The sequence below is a fragment of the Lutjanus erythropterus genome, chromosome 16 (genome assembly GCF_056507025.1).
Source record: "Lutjanus erythropterus isolate fLutEry1 chromosome 16, fLutEry1.hap2, whole genome shotgun sequence".
NCBI classification, from domain to species: Eukaryota; Metazoa; Chordata; class Actinopteri; order Lutjaniformes; family Lutjanidae; genus Lutjanus; species Lutjanus erythropterus.
The window spans coordinates 23,525,443-23,549,919 of record NC_139332.1 but is presented as its reverse complement, the minus strand read 5'-3'; the positions used below and the strand labels follow the sequence as shown (position 1 = coordinate 23,549,919).

The 24,477-nt window shown below is 39.7% G+C and overlaps 1 protein-coding gene across 1 annotated transcript; it reads right to left on the bottom strand.

The window, feature by feature from the left end:
• Positions 1-430: 430 nt before the first annotated feature.
• Positions 431-24,328, bottom strand: skic2 (SKI2 subunit of superkiller complex). The gene is made up of 29 exons (XM_084738497.1): positions 24,046-24,328; positions 23,545-23,663; positions 22,476-22,597; positions 21,714-21,831; positions 21,346-21,460; positions 21,152-21,226; positions 20,999-21,052; positions 20,751-20,914; positions 19,596-19,754; positions 19,258-19,403; positions 16,804-16,950; positions 16,628-16,712; positions 16,024-16,130; positions 15,737-15,883; positions 15,000-15,096; positions 14,669-14,881; positions 12,562-12,672; positions 12,269-12,380; positions 11,998-12,116; positions 9,520-9,651; positions 8,284-8,421; positions 8,070-8,174; positions 7,309-7,444; positions 7,016-7,142; positions 5,255-5,465; positions 3,476-3,586; positions 2,417-2,635; positions 1,501-1,641; positions 431-873 (listed from the first exon to the last, which is right to left on the bottom strand). The coding sequence occupies exons 1-29, from the start codon at positions 24,056-24,058 to the stop codon at positions 673-675; spliced, it is 3,744 nt and encodes a 1,247-aa protein (XP_084594623.1). The 5' UTR covers positions 24,059-24,328; the 3' UTR covers positions 431-672.
• Between the last annotated feature and the right edge of the window lie 149 nt (positions 24,329-24,477).

The window sequence follows — 24,477 nt, the reverse complement described above, 5'->3', positions numbered from 1 at the left end:
AGTTTAGCTAGGGTTCTTTAGTACCAGACTGGGGGAAAAACCCCACCTTAGACTCTTATCCATCTTTTGTTTTTTACATTAATAAATAACTCTTGTTGGGACACTTTTAATATTATTATTATGAAATATTACCTATATTTTATTGCACTCAGTTAAGAAATGCATTGCTGTCAACTCTCGTGACGTTATCTTCACTTCAGTTAGCCTCCTCTCCTCTGCTCAGCTCTGTGTGTGGAGCCCACACCGACGATGAAACAGAGTAAAGACTCTCGCACTGTGAACTGAAATAAAACAAGAGCACATATAACATGTAAATAACAAAATATATTGTTTTTTTTAGAGGGGTGAGGTGTCCCGCTGCCCCAAGATAGTGGTAGAGTAAACACTGAATAACTTTAATACAAATATTGAAGAAAAAAAGGACACTGCATTTTGTTTCTGGAATACAGATTTTATTACTGTACAATAAATTACAATCCAGATCTCATGTTCTTTCTCAGACAGTCTGTGTTTTGGTCTGTAGGTTAAAATCATTCCCTTCTTCCAACAGTCAGGAAGTTTCATGTAAACATCAACATATTTTGTAGGCACATACAGCATCTCATCTCCATCTTTCTCGCACCTCTCACACAAAGAAACACTTGGCTGCAGGCATCGTCCGCCCTCCATCTCTCAGTGGGTGTAGAGGGAGGCGGTGAAGACGATGTCCCTGCGGATGGCCAGGGAAGCCTTCTCCATCTTGCTCCCCAGGACGGAGTCTCCCACGATGCGGGCGGCCTGTCGCACCTCCTTCAGCACCTCGTCCAGGCGCTGGATGCAGCGCACCACCGTGCCCTCCTGGACGTCTGTCAGCAGGGCAATCTCTGCGAACGGCTGCGACGGGGCAGCGGGAGTGAGACAGAGGAGGGACGGGAGCACAGGAGGTGAGACGTGACATGGTGAGGTGGTGGATGATCGGACACAAGCAGGAAAAGGGTTGTGCAGAGTTAAGCAGCAGACATGCAGAAGGAAATGTGTCTTAACATTATATAAAATCTGCTATTAACTATTTCTACTTAACCTAATAAGAAATACAGAAAACCAGAGAAGCAAAACTAGCTTAGATTCAAGCTCTGAGATCCCACACAGAACTGGGGTATTAGTCTGGAAATATATTTTTCCATACTTTTCTTTTTTCCAAACTTATCCAGACCTGGAAATTACTCAAATAAAATTCCATGCTTTTCCATACTGTGCAAGAACTCTGTATACGGTGATTTTAAGGGCGTTGCTCATGCTCATGATCAGATCTAACACTATTAAGGTTTATAAGGTTATAAGGTTCCTCATTAACAGGTGGCGCTCATCAGGCTGAAACGAGCAAAAACCTCACAGAAAAAAGTAAGAGACGTTTAAAAGAAGGCTGCGAAAGAGTTCTTGCATGAGTTTGTGTCTGGACAGATGATACCAGGTGTAAATGGGGTCAAAATCAAGTGCAACAATAAGAGAGTTAAACCTCACCATGCCTCTGGCCCAGCAGTACACGACTTCTGTCAGGCCAAACTTGAACTGGCCAACAAACTCCTCAGCTGTCTGCGGTATCCCACAATCCCTCTGCAGCTCTCCGATACGCTGGGCCACTGACAGCACCCGATCGATGCCCTGAAAGAAAAGAGACGCAGAGAGAGATGTGGAACAGACGGGAAAGTGCAAGTTTAAGTCTCAAAGGCAGTGATTTTAGATTTACGAGCAACATTTAAATGCATCGCTCTCTCGCTTGTCGGGGCTGACAGGGTGACCTTGTCATTTTACGCCAAGGAAATCTGTTTCACTAACGGTACCGTGGCGCATCTGCTCTCCGATCGCAGGTCTTCATGACTTATTTAGACGCTCATAAAGCAGTTTCATGTATCAGCGGCGGTTCACAAAACACACTGACACAGCCAAGGCGAGTTTGACACAGACAAACCGCACAAGTGAATTAATAAGTGAGTGAGTGACTGGGCTGAGTCAGGTGAAGCGCCCTGGTTGTCCTTTCTGCAGGGCGAGGATGTTACGCATCCAATCTGCACATGTACAATGTAATATAATGTGAGAGTGAGTGTGTGTGAGTCATTCATGGAGGAGGCAAAGTCTGTACTGTATGTCAGCACATGCACACACACCCACTGTTGCTTTAAAGGGATAGTTTGGATGTAGGGTTGTATGAGGTATTCATGGGTAGACAGTGTATTAGCTACAGTCGACACACCCAGTTTGTAGAAGCAGAGAGGAGCACCAGCACTGAAGCTAAGCAATGAACTTCTGTGGATAGAGTCAGCAGCAAAAGGTCACACATCACACATCAAATAATCTGAACTATACCTTTAAAATCTGTGCTTTTATATAAGATAAAAGCAAGAAGGCCTCTGCTAAAACAACAAAAACATTTCCTTACCTCCTGTAGTGTGTTGGTAATGTGCGGTTCCAACTGTGTGTTCTGTGTAAACACCAAACACGACAGCAGGGCGGCGCTCTCCTCGGGCGCCAGCGGGCTCAGGACGTTCTCAAACAGCAGCTCAGTCAGCAGCAGCTCGTGGCTGCTGATCTGACACGCGACGCGGCCTTTCAGCTGCACCGCCCCGCTGTTGTCGATGTACTGGAGGGACTGCAGCACCTGAGGCAGACCAGCGGGGAAAAACGGCTCCGTGAGTGAGTCTGTTTAGAATAAATCCAACTGAATCTGACTACACTTAATTAATATACTACTAATATTAAAATAAACTTTAGGAAAGTAAAATATCATAGGCTGAAGTCACACTTGCCTGACTGAATCATTTTACTTCTGCCACATCTATTCACTCACAAAAAACAGGCATTTCTATCACAAAAATATGATCAAGTCACAATAGATTTTATTTTTAAAGTAAATTTTCTAGTAAAACTGAAGATCAAGGGCAAAATTTCATAATCATAATTTTTACATCTTTATTTTTTCATTGAAAAACAAATTTAAATGATTATGGTGTGAGTTTTCAGGGGAGCTGAACCAAACAAAGATGTTTTCTTGAGTCTGTAGAATATGCTGGACGATATCTCTGCAGCACAAATTTAAAATTTAATTTAAAATGGTCTTTTGACAGCTATCTTGCCTTTAACAAATATTGCACCTTCTGCATTTTGAAAATTGCAATAGGCTATTCTGAAATTTTGATAAATTTCGATTAATTGCTCAGCCTTAATTTGTGGTCTAACTGCTTCGACACTAGGGTGTAGAAACTGATGCGTGAGATCCACTGTTGTCAGGTGTAATAAAGGGGCTACAGGCCTGAACGTAAATGCTTTATAACGTAACTAAGATGAACAATAACCATGTCAGAGATATAACTAATATTGGAGATTTCAATTTAAATAAACAAATTTTAAACTCTGCAGGACTGAAGTGACCTTAAACTGCAAAATAAAGTCGCCCTGTCAGAAACAGATCAGGACAGCGAGTCTAACGTCTGATCCAAACCTTGATCCTCTGGTGGTACTCAGGCAGCAGAGACAGAGACTGGTCCGACACCAGGAACAGCAGCCTATCCAGCTCCTCCTGCACACTCATCCTCTCCTTAACCCGAGCAAACTGAAACACACACACACGCCGTGGTTATTTAACTTGAGTATACAACAGCAGCACTGCAGCACTTGACCTGATTTCACTGCAACAGAAAAAAAGCAACACTGCATCGTAACCGAGAGGAAAACGGTTCTTATTGTCCCCTCAATGACAGAACAGAGGAGTCTCTTTGTGAACATAAACCCACTGAGGCCAATTACTGTATACTAACAGCCAGCACTGTAGAGCATTCTGCATTAACCCTCACACTGCATTAACCCTCGCTTTATAATACCCACAATGCTGTGGGACAAAGACATAAGGAAGTGTGAACTGACAGCGATGAGAGAAGTCAGTGACACTGCAAGTACACTCTAAGAAATAATGGTTCCTCTTGGAGGGCTGAGTTTCAACCCAACTGTTTGCTTCTGAAGAACCCTCTTTTGAAGAAAGGGTTTGTCAAGGGTTCTTTGTAAGACTAAGGGTTCCACTAAGAACCATTTTCATTCAAAAAGCTTATCAAGAATTGTTGAAATCTTTAAAGAACTGTTTTGTTAAGGGTTCTTTGTTCTTTCATAATATAAATTGGTTCTTGGTAGAATCACCTGAGTGTGGTCTAGATAAAACCCTTGGAATATAAAATGGTTCTTCGTAGAACCCCTGGGTGCGTTTGTGATAAAACCCTTGAAATATAAGAGGGTTCTTGGTGGAACCTCCTGAGCAGGTTGTAGATAAAATGATTAAAATCTAAAAAGATTATCAGTAGAGCCCCCTGAGTATGTTTGAGATCCCTTGGCTTATATAAGGGTTCTCAATAGAACCACCTGGATGGTTCTTGTTAGCACCCTGGGTAGAACCCCCAGTGAGGGTAGAACCATTGCACCATAGAAGGGCTCACTGTACACCCTCAAATATGGGGTTCTCGGTTACACATTGCAGATATAGGTAGAACCCTTTATGAGTTCAAGGAAGAACTCTCTGAAAGGGTTTCAGGTGGAACTTTTATAAAAGGTTCTACCACAAACCAAAAAAAGGTTATCCTATGGGGAAAAGCCAAAGAACCTGTTATAGTTCTAGTTAGCACCTTTATTTCTGAGGGTGTAAGAGCTTGTTATCTTGCAGAGTAATGAGAGCGTTCGTGTATGTATGTATGTGTATGTGTGTGTGTGTGTGTGTGTGTGTGTGTGTGTGTGTGTGTGTGTGTGTGTGTGTGTGAGATGGCTCGAATGACACGCTGTGCCTGTGAGACAGTGATGAGCTGCAGCAACGAGCCTATATGGGTAATTATAGAAACAGCCGGCTCCGATTCTTGCATCTTATCTGCTCAGCGAGGCTGCCAGGAAGACAGGATACACAACACACAGGCAGAAATATCATGGTGGAGTTTGATGTTATTATTGTGAAACTAGAGAAGAAATGATGGAGGGATAAAAGGAGAACGATGCCGCAATGAAGGGAAAGAAAAGAGAGGAGGCATCAAAAGGGGGCCAATTGCAAATTAAGTGTCTTATGTAAGAGTATGATGTTAATTAGCTGCATAAATATGCAATCGCTGCACAAATGAATTCAGCAAACAGTGGAATAAAACACTTCATCTGCATCACCTCTAAACTCCCTTTAAGAACTTAAGAGGAGTATTTTCTTCAAGGACTGCTCCAGTGATTAAACCAACAACACACACATACACACACACACCTGCTCTGCAAAAGTGGGTGAGTGGATGCAGTTGAACTCTCTGAGGCTGTCTTGCAACACACGGAGCCTCATGGAGCCCTCCACAACATCCACGCTCTTCAGCTGGAGGTCGTTCACGGGGTCGAGGGTCGCTATGCCGCTGGGGCTGGCCTCGGCCAAGCGTAGGAGCTCCTGGGTCGCCGTAGAGATGGCTTGGCCGGGAGGGTCTAGCCTGAAGGAGGCCATGAAAAAGAGGAGCGCGAGGAAGATTAGCTCCGTCTTAACTGACAGTGCTGAGTGGTCTGATACAAAAACATAAATGCAAAGGTTAATGGGATAGTTCAAATTATTTGAAGTGGAGCTGTATGAGGTACTTATCCTGAGATGGCACGCGCAGGAGAGGAAAGCTAAGTAATGTACTGCTTTGGACAGGATCGGCAGCAAAATGCACTTCAGCCATTTAAAAAAAAGGGCCCACATTAATTAAAAAGCAGATTAAGTGTATGCTATATTTCAAATATTTTCACCACTACCTTGCTGTCAAACCACCTTTTCTGATGGGAAACCATTCTTGTGTAAGTCAAACAAACAAAGCTCCATAAGCAAAATCAGTAATTTTACCTTGCAGAATACAGGAGTTACTGGTCTCCCACTGCCTTGACCTTTTAGTTTGTTTGTGTTATTGTGTGACTTTGGTGTTTTAAAGGTTTACTTTGGATTCACCGAAGTCGAGAGCAACATCTGGTTTATAAAACATCAGTTTCCTGTCTGAAGACTGTCCGAAGGCAAAGCAAAGCAGTGAAAATATTCTAAATAAAGTGTACACTTCAACTGATATTGATTTCTTTTAGGTGGATGAAATACATTTTGCTGCTGACCCTGTCCTCAGCAGTACATTGCTTTGTTTCCGTGGTACTCCTCTCTACTCATCCAGACTGGGGGCGTGCCAGCCGCCATCTACTGCAGGCAATACACTCACTGTGTATAATTACCTCATATAACCTTACTTCAAATAATCTAAAATACCCCTTTGCGAGATACATAATGGGCGTTTGCAAAAAAATGTATTAAACAGTTTATAACAGCTTAAAAATGTGTTTTCTACAATGATCTCCCAACCGTAATTCAGTCAAAGTGCACTTTTTCTGCTTCATTGTATGTTTGTTTTTTAACATAAAGGCTTTCGTATCAAGGGCAACTGGACTTGATAGAGTTCTTAGTTCTTGAAGACGTTTCGCCTCTCATCCAAAAGGCTTCTTCAGTTCAGTTTTTGGCCATTCCATCAATCTTTCCTAATGCAACACTTCAAAAAGTGCAGAAAAATACAGTGATGGAAACACGGCTAATGTCGACTAGCTAGTAGTCTTTGCATACTATGTTTCTTGGTGCTTTACCATTTCCAACTGTCAGTCAGTGGAATAGCGTGAAACCACTGGTAGAGCATGAAATCGCACCGTTCATCCATGTGCACGTATGTCATCATACACATGCAAACAAATAAAACGGACCCACTTGTAAACAAACTGCTCCACAGAGCTACTAGTGGTCATACTAGTACTAGTACTAGTACTCATTGGGTACCTTTAAATGAAGCAGAGTAGCAGAACTGCAAAGGTTAAATTTGGTTTTTGGAAGGTAATTTTGGGATCAGAGGCACCCCAAGAACAAATATATGTACACACACTGAGAATATTTACAGGTTTTAATAAAGAGGCGACAATTAGGGCCCCCCTCCTAAAAAAAAAAAAAAAAAAAAAATCAATAAAGCTCCCTCACACACACCTGAATCGTGGCTGTTGCCTCTTGTTGTAGTTGTCGATGATCCTGTCTGGAATCACTTTGAGGGTTTTCACTGTGATCGCAGTGATATCGGCAAGCTTCAGCTTCTGCACCGTGTGGCTGCAGGGGCCTGACAAAAATACAAGGAGCGAGAGAAATACTGCACATGTTTATACTGCTTTCTTTGTGAACACTTGGGTGGTTTAAGTGAGTATACAGAGGGTCTTGTGTAGCAATGATGAGAGAAAACAGAGCTTTGTGTGTCTGTATCAGTCAGCTGGTCCATGTCAGCCCACCTTCAGGTATGAACAGAGCTGTGTTGTAGAGGTGAGGGAAAGCGTCGCTGTTGTTGCCTTTTCCTTCTCCTTCCTCGTTGCCCTTCTCACAGATGATGAGAGCCGTGAAGGTCCGATTCACAGAGTCATTGGACACCTGGCGTGGAGAGAAGACAGACGTAGGAACCAGGAATTGGTGGTTAGTTCTGTTGCCTCAGTTTCCCTCCACAGTCCGATGACATAAAGTTTGCCTGATATCAAAACTCCCAACCAGCTGCGTGTGTGAGCGTTAGTCTGGGTGTGTCAGCCCTGCAAACAACTGGTGACCTGTACAGCATGAGTGTCACCTTTTGTCCACTGCACGCCATGACAACCATTGTAATATGTTGTATTGTCTTGTACAGTTAAGATCTAAACTAGTGCTTTAATCCCAAGTGCCCTAAGCTTACAGCAGCCTTCTTAGTGTTACTGTATGCTGTAAGTATTGTTTTATTGGTTTCCTGATTTTGTTTCGTTCTTGTCTGTAGTGTTTTATGCAGCATTAGTGGATTAAAACTACTAATACCTGGAAGCTCTAAATGCAGAACATGAGTATTAGAGTTTATTTTACACAAGCTGAAGAAAGGATGACAGTATGATACCAGCACAGCAGGATGCCCGACCACATATTTTCACTTTTAATAAAGCAGCTCAGACAGGTCTGTGTACAGTATGATGAATTTTAGAGTGTTATGTCTTCATCTGCTGCTGCTGTTCAAGCCACCACACGCTCACACACCTACCTGGAGGATTACTCCCAGCGCGTTGAGATGCTGCCTGTTGTTCACCACCACAACTCGACCCACAGACAGAGCTTTCAGCCCGTTCACAGACTCCAGAATCGCACGCTAAAACCGGAGACGGCAGAGAGGAAATGTAGCGGGATTAGATCTGAGTGAGTTTGATCTTTGTTGGTGTATGTGTGTGTGTGTGTGTGTGTGTGTGTGTGTTTCATACCTGGAGGGCCTCTGTGGTGGTTCGTAGCTCTGTGACGGTGTGGTAGTAAGGCAACAGGTCGGACAGCTGACCTTCTGTGTCCAGAGGAGGCAGCGAGGACACCATCTGCTTCAGCTGGTTGATCCTCTTCTCATGAGCCTGCAGCAGCAGGAGGAAGAGGAATAGGAGGAGAAGAGGAGAGCTTTTTTTTTTTATTATTTTACACAAGCTGAAGGCAGAATGACAGTGTGGTACCTTTAAATGATGAATAAAATAAACATAATTTGTGGCTTTAAATCAGTGCAGAGGGCTGCCCTACTACATCTGCTGTCATGACTCAGGGAAGATGTGAGGAAGATGAGTGAGGAGGAGGAGGAGGAGGAGGAGGAGGAAGACAAGGAGGAGGACAAGAACAGAGATTACAGAGGAGTAAATGTGAAATCAAGCTATAACTGTACAGAAACACCTATTATTCCTTTTAAACTGCATGTATTGTTTCTATGTTCTATGATAAACCTCACATGTACAGCTATAATATGTTAATGATTACCCATTAATCACAGTTCATGTTAAAAATATATTAATCGATAATTAATTGATACTCTAGAAATGGCAGTAGTTGTGCCTCATTTGACAGTGTTTTGTCTGGTAGAGCCATTTGTTGAGTAAGGAACCTTTTTTAACTTAAAATGACAAAAAAAAAATGACAACGAGACAAAGAAAAGTGTCCATATTTAATCTTATCAATTATCAATGATTAATCAATTAACATTTTCAACTATCAGTTAAGGAAAATGCATGAAATTTGCAAACCTAGTGTAGATTGTAATGTTTATAATCAAAACAGAGGCCAACTGATGTGGCATTTTTGAGACCAATACAGATTTTAGAGGGGACAAATTCACCAATTACTGATATGGTGGTGGATACATTGAATTTTTGAACTGAAATAAAAAGATCGTGCAACAATTTTGCGCCATCATGACAATTCAAAAGTACTCAGAGGCCTGTTTTCTTAAACAAATAACTTTTTTAAAGAATATTATATATTTCATTGAATACGTTAAATAATTTAACATATACATTGTCAACCAACTACAGAAATTAAGAAAATAAAGAATAAATAAATAGCTGAATAATGTTTTATAAAAAAAAAGTTTTCACACTGGTGCAAATCAGCAAACATACATGCCGATACTGATATATCTGTGATAGGCTGATAGATCAAACCTGTTGTGTTCTGCAGGTGTTTGTTACCTGAGTGTCCCTGTGGCTCTCAGAGAAGCTCCTCCTCATCATGTCGGTGACGCGGAGAGCTTCGACTCGCAGCAGGTTGAGGATCATGGTGTAGGTGAGTCTGAACTGGGACTGGAGGATGGTCGGTTTACCCTGAGCCGCACCGAGACGGGGATAAACGTCAATAAAAGACATGTCAGTGCAATCTTGTTGTGTGTCTCAGTCTTTCTTTCTTTTTGCCGTAACAGAGGTATCGAGAATTGTTTTAAATTAGCATATTTATCAAAATTTAAAATTCACATATTGTAACAGCATTGACTGAAATCATCAATTATTTTGATTACTGATTAATATGATGTAATTTTAATAGTCAAAATGTCTGAGGACACAGATCTATAAAAACAAACAAAAAAAAAACAGAAAAAAAAATGCAAAATAAGTTTCAAAAACAGATGCAAACTGTTTTAGAATTTTTGAAAACAGGAATAAATATTGCATTTGTTAGGAACTGTTTTTCAGCTGCAGATGGAAGGAGACCATTCAGTGCATCGCTGTGGCTCGTTTATGTCTTTTTAATAATTTTTGCAAACAGCTGAGGTCATAAAAAAGTTGTACCTTGAACTTTGACCCTCTTGCTCATACCGCAGTCTACAGTGCGAAATTTGAAGTGAAAAGGAAAAGGATGCGATTTGGAACACAGCTTTACACTTGAATGCCCTTTGCCTCTCTGACTTAACTTGATCTAATAAGATGAAGTTTTCAGTCTATTCATCAACCTTAAATTATCTTTATTGCAGCAACATGGGATTGTCAAGCAGAGTGACTGACCAACCAATCCCCACTGACAGTCACCTCTGCTGACCTCACCAGAAAAAACTCCATCGCCATCTAGAGGACTGAAAAGCAACTGCAATTTTATTATTCTCGTACCAAAAAGTTTAATTCATATTTGAAATATCAATACTTTACAAACAATGTAATGTAAGATCAATACTTAGCATCCATGTTTTTCTTTTTCTGGCGTGATCAATAGTAAAGTAATATGGGTATTGCTACACACCCTTGGTTTTGGTCCTTTCATGGGATTTAAAAACAAAAAAAGAAAAAAAAAATCCTTGAATATTAACCAGACTTATCCTTTAAAAAGATTTTTTTCCCATTTACTTTTCTTTCTGGTGTGCAATGCTCCGTATAATTAAAAGGAAAACTGAATTCCTTTTATATTTAAACTAAAATAGCACTTGCCAGTGTAGACGCCCCTGAATGATTGAAAAAGGAAAGAGCACAAGCTGGGTTACATCAAACAGATAACATTATGTACATTTTTATACACTTAGTCAGGAGGATAAAGCTCCTCTCAGAGAACATTGAAATCAAAGCAAACTGGCGCAGAGTGAAACTGAGTTAAAATAACCCACTCAACTGTGTAATTAAATGTTAAATGAATAACACAGCAACACCTTCCATGAAACACAGCCAAAATAAACAGCAGGCTCAGCTCTGCTTTAAAAGATTACACTTCTCTCGCAATGACCAGAAACCTGCAGAAGGAGACTTAATGGGTTGCATCAACAAAACAAAACTAGGTTTAAAATTAGATTAAAAATTAAGCAGAGCTCTGCTGCACTATTAAAAACTAATCTCAGTTTAGTAAGTCCAAGTTTATTGATGTAATAAAACGGAGTGTAATAAAAATGGAGATGACTGCTTACCCAAATTAATATAAATAAAAAATAAATTTGAGAGTTGTCAGGGCCTATAAAGTAAATACTAGAGGGGGAAAACATTAACTTTCGGCTACTCTGTATTACATTAGATTGTTTGCTAGCTAGCTAAAAGGTAATAAAATAAGTTCAAATAAACAAAACTTTATGTTGTATGCTGGCAAGCTAAAAAGTTAACTAAATGTTACATTGTTTATTAGCTAGCTAAAAAGTTCAGTAAATGTTATATTTCTTGCGACCTACCTAAAAAGTCAAATAAATCAATGAATAAAATGTTACATTGTTTGCTAGCAAGCAACAAAGTTTATGAAATTATACAATGTTTGCTAGCTTGCTAAAAAGTTACTTAGCCTTGAGACTGATTCTGGCTCAGCAGCAAACTCGTTGGCCGAGTTGTCAACTGGTTTGAAATAAAGAGGAGATACATCACAAAATTCAGATGGTTCGAGTTTGTCCCTTAACTTAATTCTTTTCTAAAACCATCTCAAAAAGACAACTATATTAAAAATTAAACCTCCCCATGTGTAAGTTAAAAATTAGTACTGGATGACAGTTTAAATTTGAGTTAAATGGTTGAGTTAAATTTAATCTGCATTTGACATTTAAAGACAGGTTTTAAATTAATCTTTTATAATGTCAAGATGAGAAGAAGAAGTTTAGTACAACATAATTTGAAGTTAAATCATGATTTTAACAGGTTTGAAAGTGAATCACTGTTAGTGCCACCCAGCCTAAACGATAATATAAACCCATGTGGCAACACAGAGGGCCTCACCAGCATCATGACATGCAGATCTGCCATCTCGTGAACTCCAGCTTTACACAGGATGATGACGGTGCCGGTGGCGTCCAGGCCTCTTCTGCCCGCTCTGCCCGCCATCTGAATGTACTCACCTGACAGTACAATTCAAAACATAAAAGAGATGATATCAAAAATACTGCTGTTTTCCTCGCCGGCAATTCATCCTCAGAGATGAAAGAGCATCAGAAATGTTGCTTCAGATGAAAGAGAGAAAATAGAGACAGAGGGATGGAGAGCGGCGAACCTGGCAGCAGATTTCTGAAGCCGGTCCCGTCATGCTTCCTGATGCTGTCGAACACCACCGTCCTGGCAGGCATGTTCACTCCCATCGCAAATGTTTCAGTGGCAAACAGCACCTGGGAGATGAAGGGGACATGTGGGAGTTTTGTTTTAAACAGCTGTGGGCCAACATGACTTTGCTTAAAGTAGGTGATAAATAGGTTTTTAGCATATACACTGCTATCTCATTATCTGATACTGTGTTTTAATTTAAAAAATAAAGTGCAGGTATTTAATATCGTCTTCAATCCTACTCACCTTTACGAGGCCTCGTGAGAAGAGCATCTCAATGACCTCCTTCAGTATCGGCAGGATGCCGCTGTGATGGACGGCTATTCCCCTCTTCAACAGGTCCCTCATGAGCAAGATCTAAGCATGGTATTTCTGAGTGTTAGCAATATATACTTTATTGTTAAAGGATAAATGTGTAATATATTTACTGTACTGAATCATAAATTAACCACGATATGTCACCAGAGATTAAGGAAAGATGCTGAAACAGGTAATGAACACTGGCTTCTCCCACAACAACACCACAACCACCACATTCTCCTTTAAAATGTCCATTCTGGGTCGGAAAGTCTGTTTTAGTTTGCTCGTTTCGCATTTATTACAGTTCAAATTAATGCCGAATGTTTGAAGGATGAGGTAGTGCCTGTTTACGAGCCGCAAAAAAATCCTTAATTGTCTTTTTGAAGGCACAAATGTTTGTAAAAGTTAAATTAAGCAAAATGTGAATGGAGTCCGGCAGACAGTAAGACAGACAGTTGCTTAACTCTAACTCCAGAGTGTGTATTTTCAGAGCAGTGGGCTTTTATTTTCAGGATAATAGGCTTAACTTTACACTGACAGACAACTGACGGTTATAATCAGCTGATCAACTTGCTTGTTACTGTCAAAATATAATGTTGCACTTGTGTATGTTCAGTCTCCCTGCAGCCTGCCTGAGCTTTGAGTCTCAGCGGGAGGAAAAAACTCATTTCAACCATGGACTGTATATTAAAAAGCGATTCAGTCTACTTAATATACAGTGTATGGCTTCAACTCGCTATTTGGACTGCAGCTTTCATTTCTGAGTGCTCGGGTCTTGCATATTTCTTCTTTAATACAGCATTAAAGCTCGTCATCCCTCATCACAAAGAGTTAAAGTGAAAGGGGATGAGGATTCACTAAAAAAGCTTTTCTCACCCATCCTGGCTTCTTTTAGAATTGATTTTCAGGTGTTAATGATTAATGATGACTTACACAGACCTGAAAGGCCTCACGCGTAGTTATTTAGCTGAGTTCTTAGTTCACTATGTTCCTTCTCGCTCCCTGACATCCTCAGATGTGTCGCTGCTGACTGTTCAAGGGTCAAGATTTGTACAAAAGATGATAGAGAATTTGCAATTAGGGCTCTGAGACTGTGGAACGGCCTGCCTGAGAGGATCAGGGCAGCAAGTACTGTCATCTTTTTAAAAAATCCACTTTTTATAAATGGCTTTTTGTTGTGTTTATAATATGTTTAGGTTTTACATCTTTTAGGTTGCATTCTTTTGTTTTAAATGTGTTCTGTTTTTATTGTAAAACACTTTGTAACTGTGCTTTAAAAAGTGCAACATAAATAAAGTTTATTATTATTCTAATTATTAAAGACTGGCGGTCATTTATCTGTTTTTGTTTTCTACAGTAAAATAAGCATATAACAAAGCAACTAAAATCATTACAGAAAGGAAGAAAAAGAAGAACAGAGGCTTCTTATGCAGACCTCTTAAGAAGAGTCCAAAACTGCCAGTTGACAATAATATGACAAAAAACAATGACCAGCAGGATCAAGGGCATGAAAGAATAAAATTAAAACACACACATGGCAGGATGACTGCCAGAATATCAGTTAGTATACAGGATAAGGCAGTGCTCGAACAGGATGAAGATACAACAAAGCAGCAGAGCTCATAAGCCGTACATGCAGGTCTCATCAAACAAAACCAAAAACTGCTTTCACACCATCTGGAAATATTTTTTTGTGAACTGTATGTGCTCAAATGAATCTGTTTCATCTTAGCAGCAGAAAACATTTTGTTGAGCCCCTTTTCCAATGGAAAAAAATTAAAAAATTCAACTGCTTTGACGTCTATCTGAAGTCTGAAGACTATCTGTTATATTGAAGCCGTGGTCAGAGTCTATCTTTGTGAAACCAGCCGTTGTACGGTTCACATTCACACCATTCTCACCATTTTCAGTTTTAGCCAACAACCCATTAGCTACTCAGTGCAGGTTACATACCGCCAACACAGAGAATCTTTATCCCTTGTGATCAATAGGGCTGTCTGACTCTGTCGCCTATAATAAAAGCCTGAGGGAAGAAAATCTAAAGGTTCCTTACCTGAGGTAGCTGTCTGTCTCCTCCTCGGAGGCGACTCAGGCTCTTCTGGAAGAACGAGTGGATCTCTGCCTTTTCTATAGAGCTGGTCAGGTCCATGGAGTCCAGCGAGCGGGCGTTCTCGTCACATCGTGTCCGAGAGAAGGTGAACGCCACCACCGGCATCTGCTGCCGCTGGTTCAAGAAGTGCAGGAGAGTGAGCCACACCGCTCGGTCCTGGAGAGGAAAAAAACAAACAAAAACAAAGAGCAGGATGAGAACATGAAGCAGGAGGATGCTGATAGAGACAAATATGAAAGCTTTGAGGTGACAGAAGAGAAAGGAAGGGACTCACCTGGCTTGCTGTGGTGTTGTGAGACGTATTTTTCGTGCCAAATGATTGGGCGTGTTTGCTGGTTCGCTCCTTCTTGGCATCAACAGCAGCATAGTACCTGAACAACAGGATTCCTTTGTAAGAAACAGCTTTAAATAGATAGTTTGGATTATTTGATGTGGGGATTTCTGATGTTCTTATCTATAGTCAGTGTATTATCTACAGTAGATGACGGTCAACACAGGAGTTGCTGGTCTCTACTCAATTGGTTAGCTTTACCAAAGATACACAAACAAACTAACAGATCGAGGCAGCAGTGGACCAGCAACTTCAGTATTCTATGAGGTAAAATTACGGAGTCTGGTTACAAAAGAGAACAATATTTGGGTTAAATTATGGCAGTTTCCTGCAGGAAAAGGCTGCTTGACAGCGAAGTGAAGTGGTGAAGATATTCTAAATATAGCTCACACATAAACTGATATAGACTTTTTTTATGTGGGCCTTTTATACGTGGCTAAAAATACATTTTTTGCTGACTCTATCCACAGCAGAACATCGCTTGGCTTCCATGCTGGTACTCCTGCTGCTTCTCCAAACCAAGGGTGTATCGATTGCCATCTACTGTAGCTGAAACTCTGACTATGGATAATTACCTCATACAACCCCATTTCAAATAATACTAAGAATTTGTTTAATATCTTTCTTTGCGACTAAAATAACACAAGAACCACACAGCTGCAGATGAGAAAAAATTGTACCCTTTAGTGAGGAAATTGCCTGCAGCATCCACCAGCAGAAACAACTCTTTCTGAGTCTTGGTGCTGTTTCCAGTGTACAGATGATGCTCCAAAGGCACAGGTCTCTTCAGTGTGCTGATCACGTAAATATGCCTCTTCTTTATACGACTGGGAATAAAAAAAAAAAAAAAAAAAAAAAAAAGAGAAGGAAACATTCAAAAGACACAAAAAAATCAATTAATATTAAAAGCTTGTATCTTGTTTTGTGAAATGCTACCACCAGAGGCTCTCTAATATTCAGCACTTACCCGATCCACTCACTAAACTCCAGAGCGTTTGGCACTGTGGCGCTGAGGAGAATGATACTGACGTGATCGGGAAGCATAATCAAGACCTCCTCCCACACAACGCCTCTCTGACGAGAAACAAAAGGGATGATAAAAGAGGACACGAAAACCATTATTCTCGACTTTCGGTAATTCTGCATTTACATGGATTCAGGCAGACAAGAGACAGAAGACGGACAGCACCTTCTGGACGGCATGGAAGAAACAAACAAATAGTGTGATGGACTGATGGAATGGGATGACATGAAACATTCATGACAATTATATATCAAATATCGCGATTAAAAAAAAAACTGTACCAGATTGACTCTGCCTCTGAACAAATTGTTTTATTTATTAGTGGTTATCAAATAACAACAAAAAATAATGTTAATTGTCATGTTTAATCTCAGGCTGAAAAATGTCTATTCCAGTCCACGGTGATGTCTTTAAACATTCTGTTTTGTTTTACCATTCTGCTCTCATCCACTAAAATGATACCTGGTTTGCTTTCTACCTTCTGTCTGAATCCATGTGAATGCAGCATGAATTAGATAAATGAAAGATACATAAAGCAGTTTCTGACCTCTGCATCGTTGATGTAGTGCACCTCGTCAAAGATCACCCACTCCAAGTCTCTGATGACCTCTGAGCCGTTGTAAAGCATGGACCTGACAGAGAGCAAGAGCAAGGCATCTAAAAACTCTTCCTTTTTTTTATGAAGCACATAAATTTAATCTCAATAACAAACAGCCAGAGTACCTCAGGATCTCAGTGGTCATGATGAGACATGAAGATTCAGGGCTGATCTGGACGTCGCCCGTCAGGAGTCCAACATCTCCAAAGGTGTTCTTAAAGTCTCTGAACTTCTGATTGGACAGGGCTTTGATAGGAGAGGTGTAGATGGTCCTGTAAAAAAAAAACCCCACCAGGTTATAGAGAGAGACAGAGTATGATTTGCAAATACATAAACACAAAAGAGGAAGGAAATTTTGATACGCATAAGATTCAACTACAAAGAAAACTAAAAACCTTAGGTATATCTCTATGTAGAAGACAAGTCTAACAGCATGCAGGGAAAGCAGAAGCAGTTCAGGATGACAGACTTTATTTTAATGAGCTGAGGTTTTTCATGCCTTCATCACAGCTTGAAAGAAAACACACTTCCCCCTGCAGGTTTGAGCACATGGACCACACATAATATCTATAATTAGTTCATTTTCATGTTTTTGGACATGTGGAATGATTACTCGCTCCTCTGTGAGTTCAGAAGAGTCTCCAAGCTCTTTCAAGCCTCGTTCAAAACAGACTGAATTATGCCACTCTTTAAAGCGACTGACATTTTGGAGGTACAAGCTGTCCACTCGACCACAATATCCTGCTTACACCGAGACATCCCAACATTTTCAAAACACATCTGAGTCACAGTTACTTCAGTCCTTTAAATAACGCAGGATAACTTATGTAACACCTCCTGAAAATCAATTAACTCCTCACCCTGAGCATAGAACACACCTCTGACCACAACACAGCACACATAAAAACCATATGATGCCTACATTCAGATATAAAAATGAATAAATAAAACGTTGAATGTTGCAGGTACTTATTCTATCAATAATAATAAAAAAATAACTTAACTGAATATAATAAATAAATCAATAATCACTATTATTTTAATAAACACACAAATAAAAGACCGCATAAAAAGTCTAGACACAGAGGTTTTGATTTTATTGACTGAATCATAATTTTACTTTTATTTTGCCACCGGCAGTTGGCTTCAGTTGAACATCCCGTTGCCATAGCAACGCCTGCTGTCAGAGCGCCACAGCAGTTCAACTGACTTTTAACTAACTAACTAACATTTTTTAATCCCTCCAAATGTCCTTTGGTTGTAGTATCTATCTGTGGACATTCATTTTTTATCATAACTGTTGATGTAAATGTTGATTTGTGATTTATTAGTTTAATCTTCCTACAGTCAGTTCTAACTATCTGGGGCTAATGAGCTGCTAGTATAATTGCTGGCCTAACTATCATATATTTTAAACTTTTTACTTTCACCCTCGGCGACTGTTCACTGGATTAATTAGTTGCTGCGCTGTACTTCTAATAGCAACTTAATGTTTTTTCTGTCTCTGCTACTTCTATCACTATCACCATCACTTCCTGGCATGAGGAACAATAAATGTCAAGTAGTCTAAGTCACAGCATCGATAACAATCAGATGGTAGCAGATGCATACCAACACTGAAGACACTAATTCTAACTGGGACTGTCTGATACTACAACCACACAAAAAGTCTACACGCGGTGGGTTTTAATTAATTAATATTGACTGAATTTAATTTTAGTTTCATTTTTGCCCCGGGCAGTTGGTTGCAGTTGAACACTCTGTTGCCGTAGCAACCGCTGCCGGCAGAGTGACACAGCAATTCAACTGACATTTAACTGACATCTGTGAGCAAAGCACATACAGAGAGGCATCTTTTAATCCCTCCAAAGGTCCGAAGCATCTCGATCGCCCCCCGGAGGCTGGCTGCAGTACAGGTCATAAACCCCGCCCTCTCCACGTTACCGGATAGGACACGGGCCAAACTGACACATTAAAAGATAGTTTCTGTCATCTTAGGCAGTTGTTGTCATGCCGATGTTTGTCGGAGTGTTCATTTTTCTTATAAGTTTGGTTTTAATTTGATGCTGTAGAAAAGGAGTTTTCACGCCATGATTGACAGTTGAGTTCTGCTCATGATTGAGTAGGCCGGCTGTGTGGGCAGGAACGCGAAGGCACTGCACCAACGCTGGTCACTGCTGCGCAGGCTCTGGCTCCAAGTGACATTACAAACGCACGATGTGAGCGTTTGCATCCCGGACATTTTGGCTTCAGTTTTGTATCGTGGGAGGAAGAGAAGCTGCAGCTTCCATCTTTATTTATGTCAGTGCTTTTAGCACAGTGCTTCTACGCAAACTAATTTGACAGCTACTCTATACTTTTGCAAATCCAGTGTTCTTGACACCATTTTTCTTTCTGTATTGATTCATTTTTGCAATACTTTTTGGTCTAAATTCTTATTAATTTGTTTTCTCCAATACTGTTTTCACAATTGCCACCGGTTAAACCATCAAAGGACTTCAAGGGAAGTGTGCTGAACTCACTGCAGTTAGACACACAGCGAGGGCAGAAGGAATTGATTTGTACCAACACATACACACCTTGTCATGTGTTTCTGGGAGAGAGCAATGGCGTATTCGGCCACCACTGTTTTGCCTGCTGATGTGTGCGCGGCTACAAACACGGAGTCGTGAGCTTCCAGCCTGAGCACAGCCTGTTTCTGGAAAACGTCCAGCTCAAACGGCCACTGGAGCAGAGGAGGGCAGAGAAACAGATCAGTTATCACAGGAGCCTCGGCCAAGAATACGGAAAATGATTCATCGGATATACAGAGGAAACACAGAGGCAATAAATAACTAAGGAGTGGAGTGTGACATTTTGAAGTCTGCAGATATCGTAACATATTTTAGGATAACTGAATGTTCACTAGAATATCCACCTTGAAAGCCGGGTTGGGGATGCGTTTATAGAAATCATCACAGGGTGAAGTTATGTTGACAGGAATGGCCCATTTCTTAGTTTCCTCTGGTTTCTCTTTAGGCTTTGATTTCTCATCCTTTCCTTTCTCTGGGGGAGACGAGGATGACACAGCAGCATCCTGGAGACAGAGGAGGAGGAGAACCAGATTTCAGTGCAGTTAATGATCAGCCACAAGCAGAGTCTTGAGTTTTATCTTTCACAGTGTTACTGTGGTTTGGAAACAGCAGGACTGTATTACACTGAGATTGATTTTATTTTGCTACAGTAACTAATGAACTGATTATCCATACTGCAACATTTTACTACATGTAGAACATTTACAATAGAATTTTATCTACAATTTTGATTTTTGCTTCCAAAAATTATGAAAACAAAATAATCAGGATGAAATTCTTATAATGCTGTATTCCATAAACTGCAAACATCTCTAAATTTTGATTAATCCACACAGCTTCCAGCCAGCACTCTGTATTTGTATGTTGAAGACATACAGTGTTTTATTGGACTGTATTTTCAGCTTTTTTCTTTTAATTTGGTACATTTACTACCTATTGTTACCTTACAGAAGCCCATTTCCACCAATGTGATTTTGAGAAGCTTTCTCCAAAAAATGATTTGGTATCGCAAAATCATGAGTTAAGATCCTAAAATAATGATAATTTTCTCAAAATAACGTCAGACTTAGTATCTCAAAATAAAGAGAAACTATCAAAATAAAGACTTAGTATCTCAAATTATTGTTGAATATTTTCAAAATAATAACTTAGTATGTCAAACTAATGACTTATATTTCAAAATAACGAGTTACTATAGCAAAATACTGAGAATCTTACTCAAAATAACGACCAGATACTAAGTCAGTGTTTTGAGATACTAACTCTATCATCTATCTATCTGTCTATCATTATAAAGAGGAATGTTTTTCTTAATCACATTGGTGGAAATGAGCTTCCATACTTTTGCAATCTCGTCAAGCAGTGAGTTTGATGCAACATGCATTTAATGATCACAAAAGTCATAACTCCAAATCCTCCATGTGTCCAGATCTCTTTTCAAAACTGTTCGATTTAAGTAATATGACAGATCACTGAATTGCAACCCCAGACTGTAGTACCTTGATGCCCAGGTCTTCCAGGCTGTTTGTTCTGGGTAGTTTGGAAGCTTCTTTACTTTCTTTGCCTTCCTCCTTCTCCTCTGCCTCAGGCTGCAAATCAGTGATGTCATCCATTGTGGACAGGAGGGACATGAGGTTGACCTCTGGCTTTGCCATCTTGGCATCTTCAGGGAAAAAAGGAGAAAATGATCAAATAGTGATCTTTTAATCCTGTAGGATTTTTTGAATAGTAAAATGTGATATCTAACCTTTATCAGTGAAGTCCATTCCAGCTTTAAGTCCAGGTGGGACTCTGAGTAAATCTATGAGGGAATAAAATGACAAATTTAACCATAAAGAGCTGAAAAAACAATAAAAATTTCACCATTTTACAATAAGGCAAGTCAAAATGTAAAAATCACTGTTGTCAAAGTCTACGTCCTCCTCCCGCTCAGATTTCTTCTTGATTTGGTCCAGACTGAGCTCCTCCATCCCTCCTGTGAACAAACAGATCGGAAGATGATCAGGACAAAGAGAAAACATTTTTAAACACTTAAATTAAAGGAAGACTATGTAAATTATGAAGGACAGACTCTTTTATATAAATACATCTCACCTGGGAGGAAGGGATAGTTGGTGTTGCTTCCTCGAAGACTCTCTGAAGGAGGCCCAGGTTGGCGTTGAAATGAAAGCGAGTTCTTTGCTGACAGGCCAGTGTTCTCCAGTAACACCTAAAGGTGAATTAAAGACAGAGCAGACCCAAAATATAGCTGAAATAATCTTTATTTATTTTAATGTAACACAGTAGGTGCTTTCTCTTGAAGTGACCTGGGCAGATTCTTCTTCTTCTCAACAAAGACACCATTAAATATCTATAATAATGTTTAAAACAGGATGACATTATGGCTGAAACTAACTGCTTTATAAACAATTAAAACAATAACAGTGCAGTGGGAAGAGCGGGCTGATGTGTTTGTGAGCTACCTCTGTGAAGTCCAACAGCATCCCTGTGGTCGGATCTCTGACAACAGACAGACCCGAGTGAAGTGGAGACGGAGTGCAGTTGAGGAGAGAATCGACATTAACTTGTCTCTGAGTCACCCTGGTGAAGACGACAACACAACAGTTACATCTCTGATCAATTGGTAATATCAGATTTAAAATAATTCTTGTAATTTGTTGAAAATCTTCACTTTTTCTGCTCAGGATTGGTTATTGTTCTGTTATTTCTTGTTAGATTCTGTATGCTGTTTTAAATAGAATTATGTATTTGCCTTGCAGATAATAACTTTCATCTCGTTCTTCTACGTTCATAACCAAAACATTGAAACATTAAAGGTTAAAGTTGTGAGATGAGAAGTTATCTAATGATGATTATATCTTATTCTTCTTGACGTGTAATATTTATTTCATACACTGGCTATTTTTTGATGAATTCCCCTCTAAGACAACAGTTTGTTTCCTGAAAAAACAGATAACTAAATTGTCACTGAATTATAAATGTACTATTTAATAAATCTAAATACAGAAACAGAATTATCACATATTTGTCTCTGTTTCACAATTTTTTTTTAAAATAGTTTTATGAAAGAGGTACAAAAAACAATTACACACACTTCACATATCAAGAAACAGCAACCTGCACTGACTCTAAGGCACATACTGGTGCATATTATCAAAATATTGTTAAACACAGTTTAAAAAGTGCTAACCAGTAATATTAAGGCTGTTTACAGGAACACGTACTTGGAAAACTTCTGGAAGGCAAAGTCTGTGTCGTGTATGGGAAGCCAGGAGGGGTCCTGTAAAAACAGTTTTTCTACTTCTGTCTCCAGGCTCAGGCTGGTGGGAGGGAGCCCGTGTGGGAGCTACAGAGAAAAAGATAAACTCAGATATTCACCAACTGGAAGCAATTTAGTGAGTCAGCATATTCATACTTTATAACTGTTGAATCCCAGGTTTGATTCAGGACAAATTAACTCTTGGCATTTTTTTCACATGATGTAATTTATCTATCTATCTATCTATTGAATTTAATTAATTACATTAAAAAAACATTCAAACAAAGATAAGATATTTGTAAATAAAACTTGCATATCTGAATATGTCACGATTTTAGAGTTATTTTATAACATATTAATTTGCATTTGTCATAATGCTACACACCATGTGTGTACTACAACATGTGAAATTATCCTGTCCATATATTTGTAAAAGATGAAATGTGCATGCTTTTGTTCATTTTTTTTTTTTTGCAAGAGTTTACAATCAGTACTGCTCTCAGGGGACCACACACCAGATACATCACAAGATCAATCTATACCAAACAATACAATATCAATATTCCACTCAGGGTAATATCAATTTATAACACACTGAACAATATATTTGCTACATGCAATAGTGCCAAATCAACCACTGAGTCTCTTGGTTATATTGTTCTTATTTATTTTTCTTTTTTCTTGCTTGTTTAATTGTCTGTTCATTTATTATATCTTGCTGTTTGCTCATAAAGTAATATCTTGCTTTTTATTGATGCTTCTGTTATTGCACTACTCACTTTCGCGGCTGTAACACTGCAAATTTCCCCTTTGTGGGATCAATGCAGGATGATTCTTATCTTATCTTATGAGCTAATTATATGTTTTGGACTTGTAACTACAGCTGCTATATAAATCTAATTAAAATGACAATATTACCCAATGACGTATAGTGGAACAGAAGTATAAACTAGCAAAAATATAAACACAACTAGGTATATCATAACTGTACAGTACATGGGAAAATGCACACTGTCATCCTGCAGCATACTGACCGTGCTCTGTGGAGGTAAAGGTTGACCAGGCACAGGGTGTGTGATGAGCTCAAACCTGCCAGAGCATCCCATCTCCAGCAGGGACAGCGGCAGGTCCATGGGGCCCGCGGGGGGCACATCTGCACAGAGGAGGGGGAAAAAACAATGGACATGAAGAGTATGAATGGACTAAAGATACACAATAAGGCTACATTTTAGTCCACATATGTGCAGGGTGCAGACAGGAAGGTGCGCGAATGCTAACTTAACTCGTTAAATATTTGTCTGTATTTAAGCTTCAATAGACATTTTACAGCCACTGGATAAGAAGCTAAATACTAAATTTATAGTTAACTTATAAGGCTGCTGCTGACTGGAGCAGTGATTGACAGAAAGCTGGCTCCACTGTTAGCCACATCATCATACAGGCTACAGCGGCGAGGCATGTTAACAAGCTGAAACGCGTTTCAACTTTACGCATATAACACAGACTGAGTTGACATTTAATAAGCCACAACTTACTTATTCTGTCCATGTCCCCACTCGCAATTGAAAGCTAAAAGTTGCCACCAAACTAGTCACTGCGGTCGCGGCGGAAGTTACCAAAGAGGAAGTGGCCTTCGCGCTAAGCTAACAACTAGTCGTATCTAGAAGGGAACCCCACACTCGCGAAACAACTCGCGATAGTACTGAATTCAACCAAAACCATGATCTTTCCCTAAACCTAAACAAGCGTTTTCTGTCCATAACACCACCCAGATCTGCATCGTCGGGAAAAACGTAATCACTCTGTATAACTTGCACAATAAATGATCAGCGTGTTAGACTCTCGCGAGAGTTTCACAAGTCAAGGGTTCCATTCTAGACACGACTCTAACGGCTAAAAAGCTAAAAATAAACTGTTAACTTGCCGCATATTTTCACAAACTGTCTACAGCACATATTAAATATCTA